We start from the raw sequence: 26,393 nt of genomic DNA on the forward strand, positions 1-26,393 counted from the left end.
CATAAAACAAGTCAAACAAAAACACAGTAAGGGTGTGTGCACACGCTGCAGATTCTGCTGCGGATTTATCCGTGTAGATTTTGCAAAATCCGCAGGTAAATCCATAGGTCAAAAGACCTGCGGTCTATCTGCGGATTAGTCTGCGGTTTTGCACCTCACAATGGAGGAGATGGCAAACCGCAGCGGAATCCGCAGAAAGAATTGACATGTCAATTCTTTCTGCGGATTTGAAACCGCAGCAAATCCGCGCGGAAAATTCCGCACAGTGTGCACTGCGGATTTCATTTTCCATAGGCTAAAAGGGTACTGTACACCGCAGCAGAAACTGCTGCGGACCCGCAGCAGAATCCGCAGCGTGTGCACACACCCTAAGAAGTCCGTCACCTGGAAGAACACATGGCAGGTGTGGGGACTGCTGCACCAGAGCATGGTCTAAGAATATGATGGACTGTGCAGCAGTTTCAAGCAGAACATGGATATAGTCTGTGTACCGTATTTAGTCATTTCCATGGGCTTATATATAGGTTTTGTGTCTGTGTATGCCTTACCACCCCCAGGAAAAAAAAAAAAAAGTAAAATAAAATAAAAATTGACTGCACGGCCTAAGAACAGAGCCAAAGGACAGTCCTGTTTATAGGGTTTCAAGTAGCAAAAAGTAGAATTCCTTCAGCTTGGGAATGAATTGACCACATTGATTTGGGATTATATTACCCATTTTGATGGTTATCCCACCTATGCCGATTTGGGGTTATCCCATCTAAGGATTGAGCAGGTTTTTAGTTTTGGTCATCCCAACCACGGATTGACTGCACCGTTTTAGGTTTGGCTACCCATGGGCTTACAATGCCGATCAGTTTTTGGGTTCTCTCAATCATTAGTTGACCATGATGTTTTTGGGCCATCCCACCAATGTTTTTAAATAACGGCATCCCAGGATTGACCAAGCTGTTCTCTCGGTTAGGCCGAGGGTCACACTTGAGAGTGTAATGCGAGTCTCTCGCCTCAATACCCAGCGCTGCCACAGCACTCGGGACCGGAGTGTGCAGCTGAACGCTCTGGAGCCGAGTGCCGGCGGCAGTGCCGGGTATTGAGGCGTGAGTTTCTCGCATCACACTCGCAAGTGTGACCCCGACCTTAATCTAAAAACCATGGTGAACTTCAGGAAGGAATAACAAGAAAAAAAAAAAAAAAAGCACTGTCAGCCCAACAATTGTGTAGTAAGCATGGTAAGTCCATGGGTAAAATTACCCAAAGCAGCTTGGTCAAACCATGGTTGGGTTATCCTACTCATGGGCTCATGTTGACCACACACTTTTTGGGTTCTCTCATGCATGAGTTGACCTTTTTTGGGCTATCCCACCTATGGTTTTAGTAGGCTGGTTATAAGTAATCCCACCCCAGGATTATCTGATCTGATGAACCTCAGGGTGGGATAGTCAAAACAGCATAGTCAATATGGTAAGTCCATGGATAAAATGACCCAAAACAACTTGATCAAAGCATGATTAGGTTATCCTACTCATGGGCTTAACGTGCGGACCACACAGTGTTTGGTTCTCTCACGCAGGTTTTTTTTTTTTTGGCTATCCTTTCCTGAGGTTCACCAGTTTTTCTTTTTTTAGATTAGCCAAACCATGGACTGACCTTTTCTTTCTGCTCATCCTACCTATTTTATTTTTAATTAATTTGATGATTTTTTTTTGGCGGGAGAGGGCGTCACATGTAAGGGATACCCTTTATTGTTTTCTTTTAGAACACCCCACTCAAGAGTTTATCACTAGTGGGAATCTCTGCAGCATCCGTCAGGTTTTCTGGTGGGCCAATTTAGACCCGTCGCCACTAAATGGTCGTGTGTAATGGCAGACAACGTGAGGTTTGTGTGGCTATTTAGGGAGGTGCAGCTGCACGGTTCCTTGTCACGTACTGAAGAAATAATAGGAGGTTAAAAAAAAAAAGAACTTTTTAGATGTGTGAAGGTTTTTATTTGCACAACCCTTTTTGAATGAACAGATCGCTTGCTTACAGGAATTTTGCCATAGGGTTTCATTGAAAAATTGGCACAATCTGACTTCAATTAAATGTCTTTTAGTGGCTGCAGAATGAGTCAACTGAGGGTCAGTTAGTGATGTCCCCCCCACAGAAGAATTTACAACCCTTATCTTCCTTCCTCTGAGCACCTCTCAGGAGATTTAGGGTCACATTAAAGTGGAGCTGAACTTTGTAGTCACAAATCAGATAAGAGGAGTTCAGAAGAAAGAATGTAAGAGTTATAAAGGCTCCAGTCAGAAGGCGCTCACTGATGGTTTCTCAGTTAACTCATTCTGAAGCCAGTAATAGAGAAGCTATAGATGAAAGCAAAGGGTACAACATTATTAATGACGAATGAATAATTGATTTTTATACGTAAAAAGTAAAATCAAATACAAATAATTAAAAGAAAATGGACACTTTTGGAGGCTTTTTTTACTTTCACCATTTATATTGCTTACCTTATCACTGGGGGCGCTCGTGCACAGGGATATTCAGGGATCAAGTGAACGCTCATCTCTACAATTTTTGTCCTCTGACAAATATTCATGGCGTATGTACAGGGAGCGCTCCCCGTGATGCCCACCTTAAAAAGGGGCGACCAACTAAAAATGGGTGCCTTATAAAGAGGGGCTGTAGCTTGTAATAGGTGATAATAGAGAACAATACCCTACAAAGCAAACAAGACAGACAGCAGGTTTAGGTGCATTGCTTCTGCTGTGGTTTCGGAAAATAAAATAAAAACGACCGTCTTTCAACCTGAAAGCACAGAGACGGCCATATTGTGGGAAACCACACACATTTTATTACCGGTGACATCAGACTATGAGGAACCAACGTTCGCTCGTTCTCGGTGCGGCTTTGTGGACTCTGATGTTTGACTGCAGGGTCATAAAATATTATCTATACATTTATATTTAGCTGGCGGTAACGAGGTCAGAATAAACCAGAGAATATTTTGTCTGGTTTCCGCTTGTAAGTATGCTGCACACGTTACATGAGGAGTTCTGCTATTTTGTAAATGGGCTTTTCCACTGCTCATCAGATGAGTGGAATCATACTAGTCTGCCCCAATAGGCTAAAACACAGTCATGATACTTCTCACAGCTGAGAGTTTGTCACTTTGTATGGACTCTTGGCAGAGATAGAAGCCATCACGGTACCCTCAACCTCCTTCCACCCAAAACTAAGGTGTCGAAGTCTCCCAGGTGCCTCCTAGGAGATCCTAGGAGAGTGTGGCCAGTCATCTTTTTACTGGGTGGCGAGAACCAGTAAATGGCTCCCAAAAAAAAAAAAAAAAAAAAAAAAAAAAAAAAAAAGGGGATGGAGAATTGTCACAAGGGCTATCTTGTCCTGGGTGGCAAAACCAAGCAACATACTTGGAGACCACTCTTCTAAATACACCATTGCCCTCAAAACTCATGTTTGTGCAATTGCTGCAGAGTGGGAGGAGCGTGTGGCGGCCACCACTGCTGCTGCAGAGTGGGAGGAGCGTGTAGCAGGCACTGCTGCTGCAGAGTGGGAGGAGCGTGTGGCGGCCACCACTGCTGCTGCAGAGTGGGAGGAGCGTGTAGCGGGCACTGCTGCTGCAGAGTGAGAGGAGCGTGTAGCGGGCACTGCTGCTGCAGAGTGGGAGGAGCGTGTAGCGGGCACTGCTGCTGCAGAGTGGGAGGAGCGTGTAGCGGGCACATACCTTTTTTCGCCTCTTACAATGCCCCTTTCTGAAGCCTCCCTCCTCAACACCCAGTTCCCTGCCCCATACACATGGGAGGGCACAGTTTACTGACTCTTTGGATGGGGCTACTAATTGGGTGGGGCGCTTGTTCTCATATTATTGAGCATAATCAGAATCTGAGAAGAGCAGACGTCTAGAAGTCTCCCAAATTAGACTGCTGTACGTTTCAGATGGGATTTATCTAAAGATTACACACACACACATTATATATATATATATAGACAAATTTTTAAGACAGTTAGTTTATAGTTAAAGATAAAAACAAACACTTTAGTCTGCATGAAACCCAGAATCACAGAAGTATAACAGAGAGCAATTCGCTAATAATGCATAGTCACACGATAGTTTTCCAAAACTTAAAGGGGAACGCCACTCACAAGGGGTCTTGACACCACCGACACTTTTCTGGGTACCCAGGGGTTAACAGTGCCTCCACTTAAAATTCTTGACAGTTCTTCAAAAGTTTCTTTTCACAGTTCACAAAATCCTCTGGTCCTTCCCTCCGGTTTACCCTACTAGTAACCATAGAGAGGACTCATTGTGGACTGGGCACCCGCTACTGCTAATTACAGACCTACATGGCCAGGAGTCAGGTATGCATCACAGAGCAGCCATGCAAAAAAGAACCCTTATCAAATGTGATCAGCCCTATAAAGAAGGATCACATTCACTGGTCCCGGGAAGGAATTAGACAGACCTCAAACAACATTTACTTTCCAACCCAGGCAGCAACGATGTCCTTCAGGAGGATGGAAGCGTGGCGGAGCGCCGGACATTCCTGCACATATACATTACATGGCGCTGCTTAGTGAGTTAAGGTCAATGCATATCAAGAAAACATCTATTTAGATACCAAGCAGAACTGCAGTATAAAGCATGGTGTATGACCAGACCAGAAGACTAAGAGGAAAAAGGATTGTGAGCCCTCGCGGGCAGGGTCCTCTCTCCTCCTGTACCAGTTATGACTTGTATTGTTTAAGATTATTGTACTTGTTTTTATGTATACCCCCCTCACATGTAAAGCGCCATGGAATAAATGGCGCTATAACAATAAATAATAATAATAATAATAATAATAATAAGGTCCAGCTCTTAAACAATTCCAGAATAGGGTTCACCTTAATGGATTATTCCCACTTATGATCATAGGATAGCATATCCTTCGAGGGTCTGACCTTTAAGACCCCCCCTAGAATCAAGCACTGTGTACCATTCGCTCTACAGCCATCTGTATGCACAGGGAGCTCACTATTCACTTCTATAGGGTCCTGCCACCGTTTTCTGCAGAGCAGATGGCATGTGCCCGTATGGGTAGGGAAAGACTAGCAAACTGGCTGCAGCACTGTGGTCCCCTTGATTCTCAGGATGTCAGACAGACGCCCCACCGATAAAGTGATGTGGCACACCCCTTTAAAAGATAAGGTTTTGATGACCTGCCACAGCCACCAGGGGGCACTGCTCTATATAATATATTGGATTCACAGGGAAATCTACCCAATGTTTAGAAAGTAGGAAAGAAAGACAATTCTGTTACTACCATTAGGTCATAGAATTGCAATTTAAGCATTTGTCCAACATGCTGATATTAGGCAAAAAGTGAAGCTCTGCTCAAGTTAGACCAACTCCATCTTCTCAAATGAGTACAGCGTCAGGAATTATGAAGATGGAACAATATTCCACCCCGACACAGAAGCAGAATGAGGATTCATTTTTTTTTTTTTCATTTTACAGGAGACTTCCTTTCAGGAAGGTTGGCATTGCTGCCCAGCCCAGCTGTTTTTTAAGGCCTGTTATTATGCAAGGACATACTTGTTTGTGTGCGCTTATAGTTTTATGGTCTTATTCCTGCATGGGCACAACACAACCGCTCCGCCAGGGGCATTACTTACACCCAACCTGTGTCCTTGATATATAGGTGGGTACACGTTACGGTGTGATATTTGGTGCCCAAACAAATGGCAAAAGGAGATGTTATTGCCAGCTATGTGGACAACAAAGTATGGCGCTCGGGATCTTCTACCCTAAAATTGTGGAAAACACAATTAAGAAATACAGTGACCCTTAAAATGAGGGACATTTCCAGAGACCGTCACACTACACGTTCATTATCTTGTCGATGCCTGAAAGAGCTAAATCAACGTCTACATGAGGATTCATCATGAGTGTGTGTCATGGTCCTGAGCAGAATTTCCACCGGGTGCGGCCGTACCCATCATATACCCAACCGCAGGGCCGGCCCTAGGCTTATGGGGCCCTTGGTCAGCAGAGCCCCTCTTTGCTTTTGATCTCTCCTCCTCACCTTCCAAGAGCTATAACTTTATTTTTCTGTCAATGTCATATGTTTATTTTTTTATTTTTTTCGGTGCATGTTTAAGTTTAATTTTTTTACTATTGTTTGATTGCGGTACAAGTTTTTAGCTTTACCATTTTGGTGTCTATACAACAGATCTCCTTTTTTGTTTCCTTTTTGGGGTAGTGAGGGAATGGAGATTAGCAGAAAAATAAATAAATATAAATAAATTGCAATTTTGTCACTTAAAAAAACAAACTATATACACATGTATCTAAAATTTAAAGTGGCAGATATATATACCCTGGGGGATTAGAAATATAGAGGGAAGAAGCACGGTGGAAAGGGTGGGTATTGGTCTCCGACCTCTTCGTAATAAATAGGCAGTGCCCCAATATGAAAAAATGTGAGTGTGTGAAAAATTTATATAAATTTCACACAATTTTTTTTCATATTGGGGCACTGCCTATTTATTACGAAGAGGTCGGAGACCAATACCCACCCTTCCCACTATATTTCTAATCCCCCCAGGGAACTTTAGCCTGTGATGCTTGTATAACGCACAGCAATATGCAGTATATTGTGAAGTTACGTGTCTCCTATGAAGCTCAGCCACAGATTGCACACCACAATCAGGCTAGATTTCACAGGAGAACAAACATGGCAGATAAGAAGGCCTTCAGTAGGCCCCTTGCTGCCATGAAAATGCTTTTTTTATTTTGTGACGTATTTATTTGCCCCTCACTATCAGACAGGCAACCGAACATTTTGTCATACGAGCCCCCGCAAAACATTGCCCTTGATATCTTAGGTCTGGCATGTTTTTGTAACATGAGGCCTGTTAATGAAATTGACACACACTGGGCTTCTAACTGTGAACTAGGCCTTATTCCCCTTAGCAACCAATCAGAGCTCACTTTACAATTCTTTAACAGCTTTGGTAAAATGAATGCTGTGCTGCGATTGGTTGCTAAGGGCAAGTGTTTTTTTTTTTTTTTCTTCAAATTTTGCCAAGGGTAAGTTTTTCTGAACAGTTAATCCATGGGGGCCGTAAAGTGACTCTAAAGCAAGCAAATCAGTCTGAATAACGGGATACGACCATTAGGAAAGTGGTTAACATGTGTCACCCACAGCAACCATTCACAACTCTGCTTTAATTTCAACAAAGCAGTTTGAAAAATAAAAGCGGAGCTCTGATTGGTTGCTATGGGCAACAAAGACTTGAAAAATGAGGCCTATATATTATTAGGAACAATAAAGAATTTCATCCCCATAAAAAGGCAAGAATTAAATAAAGAATACACAAAGCCATTTATCATGGCATCGCGTGACACAGCCATCACTCTCGTTCAGCAGCAGTAGATTTATGGCCGTTTACCGCTTTGTCATAAGCAACTATTTCATCCAGTCTTGTTGTGATTATCGACATGGCAGAAACACGCATGCAAGGCCGCTGTGTCCATGCACGTCTGCAGAAGTATGCACGCCGCGCTCCCAGAGCTTCGCCTGCCATTACCATTGTTTACATGGATATACAGATGTTCCTCGCCAAGTGATAATTAGATAGCGCACAATAAACACTGTGCAGGGAGAGCAGAGATGGCTGCGGGGCAGGAAGCGTGCGGGGATGATGGGGAGATCTGGAGATAGGATGGAGGGCGAGAGAGACATGGGGTAGGATGGCGATGGCGGGCGGCTTGGGCGCACGTGAAGTGATGGATAAGCTCTTGGAGGGTCCTCTAGAGCAGGGTTCCCCAACTCCAGTCCTCAAGGCCCACCAACAGGTCATGTTTTCAGGATTTCCTTTGTATTGCACAGTTGAAGCAATTATCACCTGAGCAATACTAAGGAAATCCTGAAAACATGATCTGTTGGTGGGCCTTGAGGACTGGAGTTGGGGAACCCTGCTCTAGAGAGATTGCGTAGGTTAAGTGTTCTGAAGACTGGGTGTTACAGAGGGCTATTGTCAGAGCCTGGTTACCAAAGAGGAATTCTCAGGGGCCCCCCAGGTAAACCGACACGGGGCTTCCTGGCTGCATTGGCGCCGTAATGACCAGTCCCCTAAAACCCACCATCCTAGCCCCCCCCAAAAAAGAGCTAAACAGGATCTCTTAAATGTTCATGGTATGGAACCATTATTTATGCGCTATATGACAGCACTATATGGGCTCTACGGCGATTCTATTTAGAGAACCGAGTAAGATTATTTAAGGACTGTATAGCAGTGCTATTATGTACTCACTATATGGCAGCATTATATAGACAATGTATGGTGATACTAGAATATAGTAATATTTGAGCACCATATAGCAACATGTTCATTGCATGGCAGTATTGTGTATGTAAAATTATAGGCACTTTATGGGGAAACTATTTAGGGAACTGGATAGCAATTTTTTTAAGCACTGTAAAGATTTCATTATGGCACTGTTCTGTACTGTGTGGCAGTATTATACAAGTACCATACGGTGGCACTATTTTGAGACCGGTTTGACATTAATTGTTTAACTATACACTAATGGCACCATTATACATGCAAGATATGGTAGTATTATTGGGCACTATATAGAGATTCTATTTAGGGAAAAGTAAATATTTTTTTAGCAATACAATTACACAGGGCTGTGTAGTCGGACTCTGAGTTGGTATAAAATGGAACGACTCCTAACAAATATAATACATTGGGTTCAGTAATACAATGCAGGATGCGCTTTATGTTTTTTGATAATAATTTGGGAAAGTTATGAAATGTCCTATAAATGTCTGTTCTGTTCCTGTCTTGAGGATCTCCGCTTTTAGTTGATATGAATCTGTGCTGCACTTTACGCACATGCTCAGCAGTGACCAGTGCTGTGGAGTCAGAAGTCAGGGACAATGAGGAGTCAGAGTCGGTGGTTTGGCTTACTGACTCCACAGTCCTGGAATTACAGGTATTGCTCTATTATGCAGGCACTGTATGGCAGTACTGTATATGGGTCCTATATGGTGATACTATTTGAGGAGCCATACATCATTTGAGCACAATATAGCAATTGTATTTGTGAAACATAGCGTAGATCCTACATATTAGAATTATATAGTACTCACAATACTGCCATATAGTGCATGTATAATACCATATGGCAGTATTAGGGTGTGTGCACACGTTGCGGATTCTGCTGTGGATTTTTCCGCACAGATTTGTCAAATCCACAGGTCCAATGATCTGCGGTTTATCTGCAGATTTGCTGCGGATTAGCCAGCGGTTTTCCCCTGTGGTTTGACACCTCTACAATGGAGCAGGTGCCAAACCGCTGCGGAATCCGCACAAAGAATTGACATGCTGCGGATTTAAATCTGCAACGTCTGCACTGCGTTTTCCATTGACTAAAATGGTACTGTACAACGCAGCAGAAACTGCTGCGGATCCGCAGCAGAATCCGCAACGTGTGCACGCACCCTTATAGGAGCGCTACCATTTCGGATCAATAGAACATTATTTGAACACCATATAACAATTGTATCACAGCAAAATTATGTGATCATTCTATGGCATTAAGATTTATGCACTATATGGCAGTATTATAGGCACTGCATAGTAATACTATTTTAGGAACTGTATAATATTCCTATTTAAGCACTATATTGTAGTGTTATGGCAATATGTGTTCACTAAATGGCGCTATTATGCAGGTGCTATACGGTAGGACTGTATGGTAGCATGTTACACACTAAACTATTTACTGCTTACCAAAAAAATAAATAAATAATACGAAGACCCCCAAATGCAGTTACCCTGCGGCATCCACAGATCTGTATACTGGACTTGAAAGGTCATATGGGGGTGGTCTCAATCGATGATCATTCTAACACAACCGGAGGGCTGGAATATAAGGGGTTGGTGCGGGAATAGTATTAGTGACAGGGTACCAGACATGACGACGCGCAGCGAACCCGGGATCAGCAGAGTATGAAGATTGTATGGACAAATTAATGATAGCTATAGGCAGCACATAACGATGGTGCAGGAACAGCAGACACATCACCGTTAATAACATGGCGGGGTGCAAGAGGTTAATGCAGGCTGATACGACAATATTTTAGGTATAATCGTGGACGCTGCAGAATAGCAGCGTTATCCTATGACATTGAGATGTATGTGGAGGTTACAGAGGAATAAACAGGAGACATTAAAGGCTCAACGTCTATGCGAATGATGAGGAGAGGGAATATGGAGTGTGACGCCAAGTCTGACACGCAGTTTGACGCCGTCATATAATGATCTGTGTACATAGGATATAGCAGAGGCGAGTTCGTCATTAGCTACGACACGTTGTGACAATAACCGTGGCTTTCCATTGAACAGCAGGCAAACCTACTACATTTTCTCATGCAGAACAGAACAAACGAGTTTAGCTCTACTACATCTGCACATAAACTAAGTAGATATATGTTGCAGAGCAAGCGGAGAACGGTCAGGAATCTTGTAAACTTACCAGAGAGGAAAACATGGAAATTATAGTGCAGTATTGCTAGGATGGTGAAGTGCTGTATGGAATAGCAGAGCAAACATTATACAGTGCCACTCTGGAATAGCAGACACGAGTTAGCAATGAGTTAAGGTAAAGGTGGAGTAGGATGTAGGGATTTACAGGTGTGTGTCTGCAAGAGGATATTGCAGTAATGGCAGCTAATGATATCCCATCGTAGGGGTTAAGGGGCCACGCCACGAAATAGCAGAGCGCAATTACAGCGGAGAAGGATGTATGGATTTACCGGTGTGCAATGTGCGCAGGAATGGGAAGCTGGATGTAGTGTCACCATGGAATAGCAGAGCACGGTTTACGGCAGAGGTGGAGAAGGATGAAGGGATTTAGTGTGAATGTGTGCAGGAATTGGAAGCTGGATGTAGTGTCACCACGAAATAGCAGAGCAAGAGGATGACATAACTGTGCACAGGAGTGGCAATCTAAGGTGCAGCAGGATAGATATAGCAGAGTGGATCGCTACAGAGGTGCAGCAGGATAGATGTAGCAGAGTGGATCGCTACAGAGGTGCAGCAGGATAGATATAGCAGAGTGGATCACTACAGAGCTGCAGGGTGTAGTGTCACTAAGTAATAGAGTGAGAGGACAGGCGAGTGATGGAACAGTAGAGATAGAGGTCCGGGTCTTAGTCTAGATATAGCTGAGTTGGATGAGTGCAGTAGAAGAGTGCTGCAATGTGGAGTTGGGTTTGTGAACTGCAGGAATGCATTGGTCTAGTAAAACCCAAGGTTAAAGATGTAGTGTGAATTAGAGGGGCATAAATTAAAGGGTCAATGGTGGAATAGCAGAGTTAGAGAAGGATGTAGTGGGAATAAATGCAGGAATGGCGGATTATACATCCTGCACAGTAGTGGAATAGCAGAGCAGACATAGCAGAGTTGCAGAAGGGTGTAGTGCTTGGTCATTGTGCCAGTGCCTGCCTGATGGTATAACCTGGGTGAATACAGTGGCCCCAGCAGTGTATTAGGACCTGTGTGGTCAAGGTCAGTGTTGCCCCCTGGGGATCAGACTGACCACTAGGACCAGGAACGAACCTCTAGGACTGGCAGCCTGAGCCCCAGCTGGGACTGCCCCCCATGGCCAGCTCTGCCCCCTGAGCACTCACCTTGCAGAGTAGATTGCCAGCTCTTGTGCTGCCCCTGCAGTGTCTGGGAGTCTCCCTCTGCTGTCACTGCAGTGTCTCTGTGTATGTGTGTGTGTCTTGTCTGCCTCTCCACCCTCAGCCATGACGTTCTTCCATCTCCCCACCCTCTGCTCTTCTTCCCTCCTCTCCTGCTGCCCCCTGCTGCCCCTGTAGCTGCTGCCCCCTTCCCCCAGGTGCAGGGTGACTCTCTCTCCCCCTGCAGACATTGCTCTCCTCTTCCTCATTGCCCTCCTGTTCCTCCACCTCCTGTTTACCTCTGTCTCTCCTCCTTCCTCTGTCTCACTCTTCCTATCTGCTCCCCCACCTTGCCCTTTCCTCCTCTCCACCTGATCCCTCTCACCTGCACTGCAGCACTAATGATGGGAGTCGTAGTGGAGAATGAATCCACACCCTTGTGTCATTCTCTTGCGTCAATTTCTTACTTTCTTAGTTGTTGGTGACGAATCATGAAACCCATGGGCACTTTAACATCGAGTAAGACCCTCGCCCAAAGGCAACCCCCAAAAACTAACATAAAAAAGCCGTAATGAATTTGGCGCAAAAGTAAAAATGCCCAAAATCCAAAATTTTATTAAAAAAGGTGCAAAAAGAATCAGGACTTTAATTGTTTCTTGGAGGGCGGGCTCAGAGGTCGGACCCCAAAGATCCAGTACTGATAGAACGGGAATATCTGACACTCAGGATTTGGGGAGAGGTGGGTGACTACCTGCGTGGAAGCCGCCATATTGGTTAGAAACCCACTATATGGGGATATATTGTCCTGCCACAATGTATCAGTCTGGAGTCCTGGCTGTTTCGGGGTTTGTTCACATGTTGGAGCCTTCAGTGCTTTTTTTTTGCTAATTTTTTTCCCAAAAATTGTGGCAAAAAATTGCATTTTGCTTCAATTTTAGAAAATCGGAAAAAATATTGAAAAAAAATGCAGTGTTTACATTGAGAGAGAGGGCCAGGTCTCTAGTTGCTGCGATGACCTGTATAAATATGTCTGCGCGAGCTCCCTCTAGTGGTGACAGCAGATGAACGCAATCCATTGCTGTCCATATATATTCAACCGCGTCACAGCCCACACTGACCATTGTATTATGCAGCGGGGTGCACTGAGTTTTTTTTTTTGTTCAATGATTGCGCCATTTTAAAAAAATTAAAAGTGAAACATAATCTATATAAAACCTTGAGCAAATCATTGTGATTCTGCAAAATCAGCTTTGCTACATCTTGTCCTCACATGACGTAGTAGGATAATACACTTGAGCTATGCCTTCTGACAACTCTCTCCAGGTTAGGCTAGTTTCACACTAGCGTTTATGAGCGCAGCGACGGCCTGCGCACGGCGGCCGCTAAGCCCCACCCCCTGCCGCGCCCCGCCGGTAGCTCCGCCCACCGGCGCATGACGCTGCATGCGCCCTGCGTCCCCTATCTTTATCACAGGGGGCGCAGGCCGTGCGCAGTATGCGTTTGGCGGCGCATGCGTCCTTTTGACGGTGCGCCGACCTGCGCCAAACGCAACCTGCTGCAGTTTGGTTGCGTCGGCGCACCGTCAAAAAGGCGCATGCGCCGCCAAACGCATACTGCGCACGGCCTGCGCCCCCTGTGATAAAGATAGGGGACGCAGGGCGCATGCAGCGTCATGCGCCGGTGGGCGGAGCTACCGGCGGGGTGCGGCAGGGGGCGGGGCTTAGCGGCCGCCGTGCGCAGGCCGTCGCTGCGCTCATAAACGCTAGTGTGAAACTAGCCTTACCTATGTACAGGTGCTTCTCACAAAATTAGAATACCATCAAAAAGTGAATTTAGTTAAATTCCTCAATACAAAAAGTGAAACTCACATATTATATAGAGTCATTACACACAGAGTGACCTATTTCACGTGTTTATTTCTGTTAATGTTGATGATTATGGCTTACAGCCAATGAACACCCAAACGTCATTATCTCAGTAAATTAGAATAATTAACAAAAACACCTGCAAGACTTCCTAGGTGTTTAATAAGGTCCCTTAGTCTGTTTCAGTAGCGCCACAATCATGGGGAAGACTGCTGACCTGACAGATGTCCAGAAGGCAGTCATTGACACACTCCACAAAGAGGGTAAGCCACAAAAGGTCATAAGGTCATTGCTAAAGAAGCTGGCTGTTCACAGTGTGCTGTATCCAAGCATATTAATGGAAAGTTGTGTGGAAGGAAAAATCGTGGTAGAAAAAGGTGCACAAGCAACCGGGATAACCGCAGCCTTGAAAGGATTGTTAAGAAAAGGCCATTCAAAAGTTTGGGGGAGATTTACAAGGAGTGGACTGCTGCTGGAGTCATTGCTTCAAGAGCCACCACACATAGACGTATCCAGGACATGGACTACAAGTGTCACATTCCTTGTGTCTAGTCACTCATGACCAATAGACAATGCCAGTGTCACGTGCCCCGTCCTGTGTGACACGGCCAGCAGGCCGGTAACTAATACAACAGGACGCGGCACGTGTAATTGTCCAGTGTGACGCGGCCCGCAGGCCGGTAACTAATACAAGACAAAGGGGGATAGGGAAACATTTACAAAGGAGGGCCCTGCAATAGGGAACGGGGAACGTGTGGACCTCCTGCACTCCCCTGAGTCAGTGTCCCTAACGCTCCTAAAGTTCCCTTTGCCGGTTCTGCACCAGGCGCTACTCAGGTACCTGTAGCCCTGGCACACCCTACACCTATCCCTTACTAGGGAGCTGGGTGGCGCAGGCACTTGTCCCACCGCTGCACTAACACCAACATGAGGAAAAGTGACAAACAGGGAATCACTTAGCTTTGCTCTGATGCACTTGCTCCTGGCAACAGAGACAAACACCTGAGTGCATCTTCCTCCACCGTGTCCAACACCTGGGTGCAGCTTTACAACAACAGCTTCCAGCACTGAGTGCCGCCTTGGAGCAACCGAGTCCAACACCTGAGTGCAGCTGTCCAGCAACCGAGTCCAGCAAACTGAGTGCAGCTCTCAGAAACAGAGTCCAGCAAACTGAGTGCAGCTCTACACCATAGCTGCTACTCCACCAAGCTTTGCAGGAATTCTTCATTGACACCATAGCTGCCACTCCACCATGCTTTACACAAACTCCTCGCTGACACCATGGCTGCCACTCAAGGACTCTGCATGAGCCGCCCTGGACTCTCCTCCAGCTCCCCATCCAGCTCCTTCCTTCACCCAGGATGGTTGGAAAGCCCAACAATAATAATATCACCAACGTGAGTGAGCACTACTGACACACCTTTATAGAGCAAACACACCTGTTAGTTATTCCCGTGCGATTACTCTAACCACCACCGGGGGCAAACTATCTCTTAAAACACCAGTGCAATGACGATACTGGCCACCGGGGCAAAACTATCTCTAAGCACAAGTGCAATGACCATACTAGCCACCGGGGACAAAACCAACCCTAAGCAAAACAGCTCACAGGAAAAAAAAGGTTACTTGTGCATTTAATCTGTCAGATCCACCCTGGATCATGACAGTCAGGAGCGTCTTACCTGGGCCAAGGAGAAAAAGAACTGGACTGTTGCTCAGTAGTCCAAGGTGTTGTTTTCAGATGAAAGTAAATTTTGCATTTCATTTGGAAATCAAGGCCCCAGAGTCTGGAGGAAGAGTGGAGAGGCCACAATCCAAGCTGCTGGAGGTCTAGTGTGAAGTTTCCACAATCAGTGATGGTTTGGGGAGCCATGTCATCTGCTGGTGTAGGTCCACTGTGTTTTATCAAGACCAAAGTCAGTGCAGCCGTCTACCAGGAAATTTTAGAGCACTTCATGCTTCCCTCTGCTGACAAGCTTATTGGAGATGGAAATGTCATTCTCCAGCAGGACTTGGCACCTGTCCACACTGCCAAAAGTACCAATACCTGGTTTACAACAACAGTATCACTGTGCTTGATTGGCCAGCAAACTCGCCTGACCTTAAAGGGGTTGTCCGGGCTTTTCACATAATCTCAGTACATATCTGGGCTGCAGAATTATGACAATAAGTAATTTACTTTCTGTCAATAGTTTGCACGGTTTTCTAGATATTCTGAACAGAACGTCCAAGGGGGGGGGGGGGGGTGTTATGGCATTGAAATGAGAACTAGTCGTAACCTCCTACTCTACTCCAAACATGTCCTCTATAGCAACAATTCTAGGATGTATTAACAGAAGCATACAGTCTAGATCACGTGAAGTCATTATTTCCCTCTACTCCTCTTTGGTCAGACCTCATCTGGAATATTGTGTCCAGTTTTGGGCACCACATTTTAAAAAAGACATCAACAAACTGGAGCAAGTTCAGAAAAGAGCGACCAGAATGGTGACCGGGCTGCAAACCCTGTCTTATGAGGAAAGGTTGCAGGATTTGGGAATGTTTAGTTTGCAAAAGAGAAGACTAAGAGGAGACTTAATAGCTGTCTACAAATATCTAAAGGGCTGTCACATTGTAGAAGGATCATCTTTAGTCTCATTGCACAAGGAAAGACTAGCAGCAATGGGATGAAACTGAAAGGGAGGAGACACAGATTAGATATTAGAAAACACTTTTTGACAGAGTGATCAATGAGTGGAACAAGCTGCCACGAGAAGTGGTGAGTTCTCCTACAATGGAAGTCTTCAAACAGAGGCCGGACAGACATCTGACTGGGATGATTTAGCGAATCCTGCTTTGAGCAGGGGGTTGGACCAGATGGCCCAGGAGGTCCCTTCCAACTCTACGATTCTATGATTAACCCCACCCTCCATAGCTACAGGCCCTCCCCGTCCACATGAAGCAGCCCTCATCACACAGTAACAAATTCTTCCCCTCCAGCAGCCTCAGTGCAGAGAGCAGCTGCTCCTCCCCCAGACACACACTGAACAGTGATCTATGGAAAGTGAAACCAGTGAGGAGGGAAAATCGTCCTGTATTCTGGGCCACTCCATGATTACAATACATAACTCATTATCAGTAATTCCTTCCCTCACTGTCCCAGGCTGCTGGCAGCAGTGAGAACAGACTGTGTGATGGCCAGTGATGGGGGTCTGCAGCTTCTAATCTGCACAGGGGATGGCAGTCACTGATGTAATCTGTTGTGTGACAAAGACTCTGCTGTGTGAATGAGACAGCTCTGTGTCACTGATGTCTTCACACAGCAGCAGACTTGGTGCAGTGTATGTGTGAGCACTGTGTCTCTAATGACACAAATACTGATGGGAGCAGTCTGTCCAATCAGCAGCTGTAACAGTGTGAAGTGTTGGGGGGTGTATGTATGTATGTATTGTGCTGCTTTCACAAATACAGGATCACTGCTGTATTCTTTCCAATGCTGGAATGATGATAAAGATGAGTGCTGGTGCAGTTTACTGCCAGCCAATGAGAGGGCAGTGGGTGGTGCTGGTCACTGGAGCTTGCTGGGAGTTTGGTGGAGCTTCGCACATCCACTGCACCAAATCTGCTGCTGTGTGAAGACATCAGTGACACAGAGCTGTCTCATTCACACAGCAGAGGCTTTGTCACACAACAGATTACATCAGTGACTGCCATCCCCTGTGCAGATTAGAAGCTGCAGACCCCCATCACTGGCCATCACACAGTCTGTTCTCACTGCTGCCAGCAGCCTGGGACAGTGAGGGAAGGAATTACTGATAATGAGTTATGTATTGTAATCATGGAGTTGCCCAGAATAAAGGACGATTTTCACTCCTCACTGGTTTCACTTTCCATAGATCACTGTTCAGCGTGTGTCTGGGGGAGGAGCAGCTGCTCTCTGCAGTGAGGCTGCTGGAGGGGAAGAATTCGTTACTGTGTGATGAGGGCTGCTTCATGTGGACGGGGAGGGCCTGTAGCTATGGAGGGTGGGGTTGTTGCTATAGAGGGCATGTTTGGACTAGAGTAGGAGGTTACGACTAGTTCTCATTTCAATGCCATAACACCCCCCCCTTGGACGTTCTGTTCAGAATATCTAGAAAACCGTGCAAACTATTGACAGAAAGTAAATTACTTATTGTCATAATTCTGCAGCCCAAATATGTACTGAGATTATGTGAAAAGCCCGGAAAACCCTTTAACCCCATACAGAATCTGTGGGGCATTGTCAAGAGGAAGATGAGAGACACCGGACCCAACAATGCAGACGAGCTGAAGGCTGCTCTCAAAGCAACCTGGGCTTCCATAACCCCTCAGCAGTGCCACAGGCTGATCGCCTCCATGCCACGCCACACCGCATTGATGCAGTAATTGATGCCAAAGGAGCCCTGACCAAGTATTGAGTGCATTTACTGAACATAGATTTCAGTAGGCCAACATTTCAGATTATACAATCATTTTTCAAGCTGGTGTTATAAAGTATTCTAATTTACTGATATAATGACTTTTGGGTTTTCATTGGCTGTAAGCAGGGGTGGGATTCAAATTTTTAACAACAGGTTCTGTGTTTGTGTGTAGGAAAACCACACCCATTTTATGTCACACCCATTTACATGCACCTTTTCCTCAAACATATACAAGTAGGGGCGCAGTCAAACAGTTGAAAAAAAAAAATTGGAATGAGATCAGAACAGTGCAACTTCTGGCCAGCGGCTCTCCTGACCCGAGTGTGACAGCTGCATATATTTCTATGCAGCTGTCTGACTTGACTGACCGGCTGGCCAGGCTGTGCACTATATTCTGATTCATACGACAGTCTGTCTGCGTCCTAACGGTAATTAAAAGTCCCAATAGGCAGCATAGGTCCCCAATAAGCAGGCACAGGTCCCCAATAGGCAACATTGTTCCCTATAGGCGGCACAGGTCCCCAATAGGCGGCACAGGTCCCCAATAGGCGGCACAGGTCCCCAATAGGCAGCATTGTTCCCTATAGGCAGGAACAGGTCCCCAATAGGCAGGAACAGGTCCCCAATAGGCAGGAACAGGTCCCCAATAGGCAGGCACAGGTCCCCAATAGGCAGCACGGGTCCCCAATAGGCAGCATTGGCCCCCAATAGGCAGGCACAGGTCCCCAATAGGCAGGCACAGGTCCCCAATAGGCAGGCACAGGTCCCCAATAGGCAGCATTGGCCCCCAATAGGCAGGCACAGGTCCCCAATAGGCAGCATTGGCCCCCAATAGGCAGGCACAGGTCCCCAATAGGCAGCGAAGGTCCCCAATAGGCAGCATTGGCCACCAATAGGCAGGCATAGGCCCCCAATAGGCAGCATTGGCCCCCAATAGGCAGCATTGGCCCCCAATAGGCAGCACAGGTCCCCAATAGGCAGGCACAGGTCCCCAATAGGCAGCATTGGCCCCCAATAGGCAGGCACAGGTCCCCAATAGGCAGCGAAGGTCCCCAATAGGCAGCATTGGCCACCAATAGGCAGGCATAGGTCCCCAATAGGCTGCACAGGTCTCCAATAGGCAGCGAAGGCCCCCAATAGGCAGCACAGGTCCCCAATAGGCGGCACAGGTCGCCAATAGGCGGCACAGGTCCCCAATAGGCGGCACAGGTCCCCAATAGGCAGCATTGTTCCCTATAGGCGGCACAGGTCCCCAGTAGGCAGCATTGTTCCCTATAGGCAGTACAAGTCCCCAATAGGCAGCATTGGCCCCCAATAAGCAGGCACAGGTCCCCAATAGGCAGCATTGTTCTCTATAGGTAGCGCCAGCACAGGTCCCCAATAGGGAGCACAGGTCCCCAATAGGCAGCATTGTTCCCTATAGGCAGCACAGTGACATACTAACCTGGTGTTGGAGTACGGTGCACAGTGACAGGCTGCAACGCGTCTGAAGTAACTCAGCTCACACTGGGCAGCGGCGCGCGGTGACTCCTCCAGCTCCAGTTACCCGCCAATAGCCACACTGCAGTGCCGCAGGAATCAGTGCGCGGGGGCCGCCGGGGTGTGCTCAGTCCCAGTAGTCAGACAGAGCACGTATCAGTGCGCGGTATCCGGCGGGCGGGGCTAGGAAGCAGAGCAAGAGTCCTCCTCTGCTCCGGCTCCTGCAACATCAAAGTACCGGATCGTGGCTCTGGATCTCCCCGGTTTGGGGAACCGGCTGTTTTTTAACAAACGGTTCCACCGAATCGGGGAGAACCGGCTGAATCCCACCCCTGGCTGTAAGCCATAATCATAAACATTAACAGAAATAAACACGTGAAATAGATCATTGTAATGACGCTATATAATATAGGAGTTTCACTGTTTGTATTGAAGAACTGAAATGAATTAAGTTTTTGATGATATTTTAATTTTCTAAGAAGCACTGCTACCATGTGTTCACCTGCAGTCCTATGTAAATCCACTTCTACCACGTGTTCACTTGCAATCCTATGTAAATCAACTTTTACCACATGTTCACCTTCAGTCCTATGAAAATCCACTTCTACCATGTGTTCGCTTGCAGTTCTATGTAAATCCACATATACCACATGTCCACTTGCAGTCCTATGTACATTCACTTATATCACATTTTCCTATCCAGTCCTTTGTAAATCAGTTTATACCACAGGTTCACCTGCAGTACGATGTATATTCACCTATTGCATTGTGTTATTACCATGTATATCATACTCGGCTCTGCTACATCACTATATAATGTAGTCTTACCTGCATCAAAATAGGCTTCGAATTAATGAATATCCCTTTCATAGTGCAGTAGGGTTACACACAGTCCTATGTAAATTCACTGATGAAATATACAAGTTTAACTAAATAACTTACTCAGCTCTGCTACCTCTGCATTAGTTCCACCTCTCCAGTAAAGGGTGCTTTTTATTTTCACTGACACATTTTCAGTTTCATTGTGCGATAACCTGCAGCCCCATGTAAAACCACAGCCATTTAAATAGTAGCGATAACCTGCAGCAGCATGTAAAACCACAGCCATTTAAATAGTAATTTCATGAATTTTCCAAATATAAAACCCGGCTCTGCTATATTTGTATACAATAATGAAGCTTTTAAGGAAAGGTAATAGAAATAGCTACAGTCCTATGTAACACCACTAACAATATACACTATTACCACACTCCCCTCTGCTACATCTCATGATCTTTTTATGCACTAAGGTGACATGCAGCCCCCTGTAAAACTAAAGACAGCATAGTAGCTTACAGGGGTTGCACTGGTTTGCAGCCATGCTAATAGAATCAGATGATCTGCAGACCCATGTAAAACCATAGATTATACATTGTGATATCAAACTCAGCTCTGCTACATGAGTAACAGATGTTGCAGATTTTTGGATCTAGTGTTGATTGTTATTTTTTAGCAGCATCCCTCCATGTCCATTGATGTGTTTATCTGCACTCCGATTCAAAAATCACGGTATCTGGATGAGTTGTGCCAAATAACAAACTCAGCTCTGCTGCGTCACCAGTAATTGATGTTGGCAGTGTCATGTCGATTCTCATCACGCAATGTGTCTTTGACCTGTTTAATTGTTGTCACATTGAGAATCAAAGACCAATCAATGTGATAACTAGGGGTCATGACTCGTGAGAATAACAAACTCAACTCTGCTACATCGCCAGTAATTGGTGTTGCAGATTATTGGATCTAGTGTTATTATTTGTTAGTATTTTTAGTAGCATCCCTTCCATGTCCATCATTGTGTTTACCTTCACTCCCATTCAAAACCACAGATGAGACAACACAGGATCTTGAAGAGTTGTGCCAAATAGCAAACTTAGCTCTGCTACATAATCAGCAATTAACGTTGGCATTGTAGTGTCAATTTTCCTCACCTGAATTAGCCTTAGATCTATTCACCTGCAGTCACAATCAGAATCAAAGATGTTACAATGTGCTCACTATGAGTCGTGCTAAATAACAAACTCAGCTCTACTACATCACCAGTAATTCATGTAGAAAATGGTGTTGATTTTCATCCTCCAATGTACCTTCATCGGTTTGTTTGTTGTTCTAATCAAAACCACAAATGATTCAATGTGGTCAACATCAGTTATGCTAAATTACAAACTCAGGTCTGCTACATCACAAGTAATAGATGTTGTGAATTATTGTTTTTAGTATTTATTTTCAGTAATGTCCTCACATGTCCATTGATGTGTTTTCCTGCAGTCTCATTAAAAAAAACCCCCACATAAAATGCAACATGACGTCACATGTTGGGGTAAATGGCAAAGTCAGCTCTGCTATGTCTCCAATAATTGATGTTTGGGAACTAGTTTTGATTTTCATTGTCATTGACGTTTTCAAAACCAGGTAACTAATCCTCCGTGTTTTTACCTGCAGACCCATGCAAAGCCACAAATGATGCAATATCCTGAGTTGTGCAAAATAACCTCAGCTCTGCTACATCTGTGTACGTTCAGTGTTGTTGTTATTGCACACGCCCTTTGCACCCTCTAATCCGCATGATGTGACTCATGTGCGAAATGACTTGTGGTAAATGTGGCCCATCTTCACAACTCGGACCCGTCCTGCGCTTCCAGAAATCGTTGTTTTCCTCATTGCTTCTGCGCTTCTCCCTGGTCAAGGACGCGTCTTATCAGAAATACCTGTGTGTTGCGTCTTTCATCCTTGACAAGTTGTGTAATATTCAACGACCATCCCCCCGATGTGACGCAGACCCCCGTGCAGAAATAATTGCTTATTCTCTTGTGCTCAAGGGCCCTGATGCATTGTACACTGTGACAACTTACCACTGCTATCACTGACTCAACTCTGCTGTACCACTGCCAGCTTTGTAATTGAAGCTCTGCATTGAACTCTGCGACAAACTTTGCACTGCTATACCACCGAGTCAACTTCGCTGTTCTACTACCATCTCTGCACTAAACTCAGCTCTATAGTTGAGGAGTCAGCTGTACCGCACGACTGCCTGCATTGAACTCTGTGTTCCAAAAAATGGGGAAGATCCAGCTCAAAGGATAAAATTCAGTCCAAGGAAATTCCCTTCACAGGGTATACCTATCTGTACATAGCTGCCCTTTTGTATCCTTGATTTTATTGAATTGAAAATAAAAATCACAAAATTTTATCCTTTGAGCTGGATCTTCCCCATTTTTTGGAATACTTCACATGTTTGCAGAGACTGATCTGTGCTCGGATGTTGGTGAAGAAACAGTGGAGGTGAGCTGAAAAAATTCTTGTGTGGTATTGAACTCTGTGACAAACTTAGCTCTGCTGAGTCAACTTCACTGTTCCACTATCAGCTCTGCATTGAACGTCTATAAACTTAGCTCTATGTTGTGCCACTGCAAGCTCTGCATTCAACTATGTGAAAAACAAAGCTCTGCTGAGTCAACTTCACTGTTCCACTATCAGCTCTGCATTGAACTTCTATAAACTTAGCTCTATGTTGTGCCACTGCAAGCTCTGCATTGAACTATGTGAAAAACAAAGCTCTGCTGAGTCAACTTCACTGTTCCACTATCAGCTCTGCATTGAACTTCTATAAACTTAGCTCTATGTTGTGCCACTGCAAGCTCTGCATTCAACTATGTTATAAACAAAGCTCTGCTGAGTCAACTTCACTGTTCCACTATCAGCTCTGCATTGAACTTCTATAAACTTACCTCTATGTTGTGCCACTGCAAGCTCTGCATTCAACTATGTGATAAACAAAGCTCTGCTGAGTCAACTTCACTGTTCCACTATCAGCGCTGCATTGAACTTCTATAAACTTAGCTCTATGTTGTGCCACTGCAAGCTCTGCATTCAACTATGTGATAAACAAAGCTCTGCTGAGTCAACTTCACTGTTCCACTATCAGCTCTGCATTGAACTTCTATAAACTTAGCTCTATGTTGTGCCACTGCAAGCTCTGCATTCAACTATGTGATAAACAAAGCTCTGCTGAGTCAACTTCACTGTTCCACTATCAGCTCTGCATTGAACTTCTATAAACTTAGCTCTATGTTGTGCCACTGCAAGCTCTGCATTGAACTATGTGAAAAACAAAGCTCTGCTGAGTCAACTTCACTGTTCCACTATCAGCTCTGCATTGAACTTCTATAAACTTAGCTCTATGTTGTGCCACTGCAAGCTCTGCATTCAACTATGTGATAAACAAAGCTCTGCTGAGTCAACTTCACTGTTCCACTATCAGCGCTGCATTGAACTTCTATAAACTTAGCTCTATGTTGTGCCACTGCAAGCTCTGCATTCAACTATGTGATAAACAAAGCTCTGCTGAGTCAACTTCACTGTTCCACTATCAGCTCTGCATTGAACTTCTATAAACTTAGCTCTATGTTGTGCCACTGCAAGCTCTGCATTCAACTATGTGATAAACAAAGCTCTGCTGAGTCAACTTCACTGTTCCACTATCAGCTCTGCATTGAACTTCTATAAACTTAGCTCTATGTTGTGCCACTGCAAGCTCTGCATTGAACTATGTGAAAAACAAAGCTCTGCTGAGTCAACTTCACTGTTCCACTATCAGCTCTGCATTGAACTTCTATAAACTTAGCTCTATGTTGTGCCACTGCAAGCTCTGCATTGAACTATGTGAAAAACAAAGCTCTGCTGAGTCAACTTCACTGTTCCACTATCAGCTCTGCATTGAACTTCTATAAACTTAGCTCTATGTTGTGCCACTGCAAGCTCTGCATTCAACTATGTGATAAACAAAGCTTTGCTGAGTCAACTTCACTGTTCCACTATCAGCTCTGCACCGAACTTCTATAAACTTAGCTCTATGTTGTGCCACTGCAAGCTCTGCATTGAACTATGTGAAAAACAAAGCTCTGCTGAGTCAACTTCACTGTTCCACTATCAGCTCTGCATTGAACTTCTATAAACTTAGCTCTATGTTGTGCCACTGCAAGCTCTGCATTCAACTATGTGATAAACAAAGCTTTGCTGAGTCAACTTCACTGTTCCACTATCAGCTCTGCACCGAACTTCTATAAACTTAGCTCTATGTTGTGCCACTGCAAGCTCTGCATTAAACTATGTGAAAAACAAAGCTTTGCTGAGTCAACTTCACTGTTCCACTATCAGCTCTGCATTGAACTTCTATAAACTTAGCTCTATGTTGTGCCACTGCAAGCTCTGCATTGAACTATGTGAAAAACAAAGCTCTGCTGAGTCAACTTCACTGTTCCACTATCAGCTCTGCATTGGACTTCTATAAACTTACCTCTATGTTGTGCCACTGCAAGCTCTGCATTCAACTATGTGATAAACAAAGCTCTGCTGAGTCAGCTTCACTGTTCCACTATCAGCTCTGCATTGAACTTCTATAAACTTAGCTCTATGTTGTGCCACTGCAAGCTCTGCATTCAACTATGTGATAAACAAAGCTCTGCTGAGTCAACTTCACTGTTCCACTATCAGCTCTGCATTGAACTTCTATAAACTTAGCTCTATGTTGTGCCACTGCAAGCTCTGCATTCAACTATGTTATAAACAAAGCTCTGCTGAGTCAACTTCACTGTTTCACTACCATCTCTGCACCGAACTTCGATAAATTCACCTCTACTGCATGACTGCCTGCATTGAACTCTGTGACAATCCTAGCTCTACTGAGTCAACTTCACTGTTCCACTGCCAGCTCTGCATTGAACTATATGATAAACAAAGCTCTGCTGAGTCTACTTCACTGTTTCACTGCCAGCTCTGCACTGAACTCTGGGACAAACTTAGCTCCACTACACTGCCAAGTCAATTTCCCTGTTCTACTGCCATCTTTGCAATGAACGTCTAAAAACTCAGCTCTGTGTCTAGCCACTGCCAGCTCTGTATTGAACTATGTGACAAACAAAGCTCTGCTGAGTCAATGTAATTGTTCCACTGCCAGCTCTGCATTGAACTACAGTATGTGACAAACAAAGCTCTGCTGAGTCAATGTTATTGTTCCACTGCTAGTTCTGCATTGAACTCTGTGACAAACTTAGCTCTGCTGAGTAAACGTCACTGTTCCTCTGCCAGCTCTACAATGACCTTCTATAAACTCAGCTCTGTAATTGAGGAATCAGCAGTACTGCACTGCTGCCACCTCTACGTTGAACTCTGTGACAAACTTAGCTCTGCTGAGTCAACTTCACTGTTTCACTGCTATATCTGCATTGCACGTCCATAAACTCAGCTCTGTTACTTTGATGAGTTAATTCTGCTTCACCGCTGGTCCAGTCCTGCCTTGGAGCCTCTTTTATAACTCAGCTCTGCTCCAGCGGTTTCTCAGTTTCGTTGCTCCTTTTTAGATTATTTCAGTGTCACACTTGTTACCATTTTCTCATCTCTGCTTCATTGGATGTAGTGAACCCGTAATTCCCATTTTCTTCCATAGTGTCATCCAGATCTCTCTGCTGCACCAATGTCATCAGTCCATGCTGCATCATAACCGCTCATCCGGACCAAGGGCTTCCAGGATCCACCTCCCCGGGGAGACATAGCAATATTCTGGGGAAAAGGGGATACCATGTTTGTAGATGCCCCCTAATATACTCAACAGTGTGATGAAGAGGTAGATGGCAATATCCCTGGTGGGCTAGAGGGATCAAGCGTTCATATTACTGAATAACAAGGGGGTTTATGGGGATACAATTTAACACTGGCATAATATATTTTAGATCTTTATGTAACACAATGCACCAAGTCCTCCTGCACAACAGAGTTTCATTTATACTCATGGAGTAAGATGCACCAAATTTATCAAAAACAGGCTCATTAGTTTGGTGATATAACTTCTCTGACCACTAGATGGTGCTACTGCATAGTACCTGAATGAATTCCTGTTAGGCGCTCCCCCTAGTGTT

The 26,393-nt window shown here is 45.0% G+C and overlaps 1 protein-coding gene across 5 annotated transcripts in view; it reads right to left on the reverse strand.

Annotated features, from left to right (window-relative positions):
- LOC141051793 (regulator of G-protein signaling 3-like) overlaps nt 1-21,337 on the reverse strand; it is a 50,265-nt gene extending 28,928 nt beyond the window's left edge. The window contains exon 1 of one of the 5 annotated variants that reach the window (XM_073548823.1): nt 21,285-21,337. In XM_073548823.1, coding sequence (XP_073404924.1) covers nt 21,285-21,296 — 12 coding nt within the window. In that variant the 5' untranslated portion in view covers nt 21,297-21,337. Of the gene's footprint in view, nt 1-10,528; nt 10,837-11,684; nt 11,892-11,977; nt 12,025-12,063; nt 12,211-21,284 lie in introns of those variants that run through there. The other 4 variants (XM_073548825.1, XM_073548826.1, XM_073548824.1 and 1 more) reach the window with 4 other exon arrangements.
- Between the last annotated feature and the right edge of the window lie 5,056 nt (nt 21,338-26,393).

The sequence above is a fragment of the Dendrobates tinctorius genome, unplaced genomic scaffold, assembly GCF_039654945.1.
Source record: "Dendrobates tinctorius isolate UK_male_01 unplaced genomic scaffold, ASM3965494v1 ptg000158l, whole genome shotgun sequence".
NCBI lineage: Eukaryota > Metazoa > Chordata > Amphibia > Anura > Dendrobatidae > Dendrobates > Dendrobates tinctorius.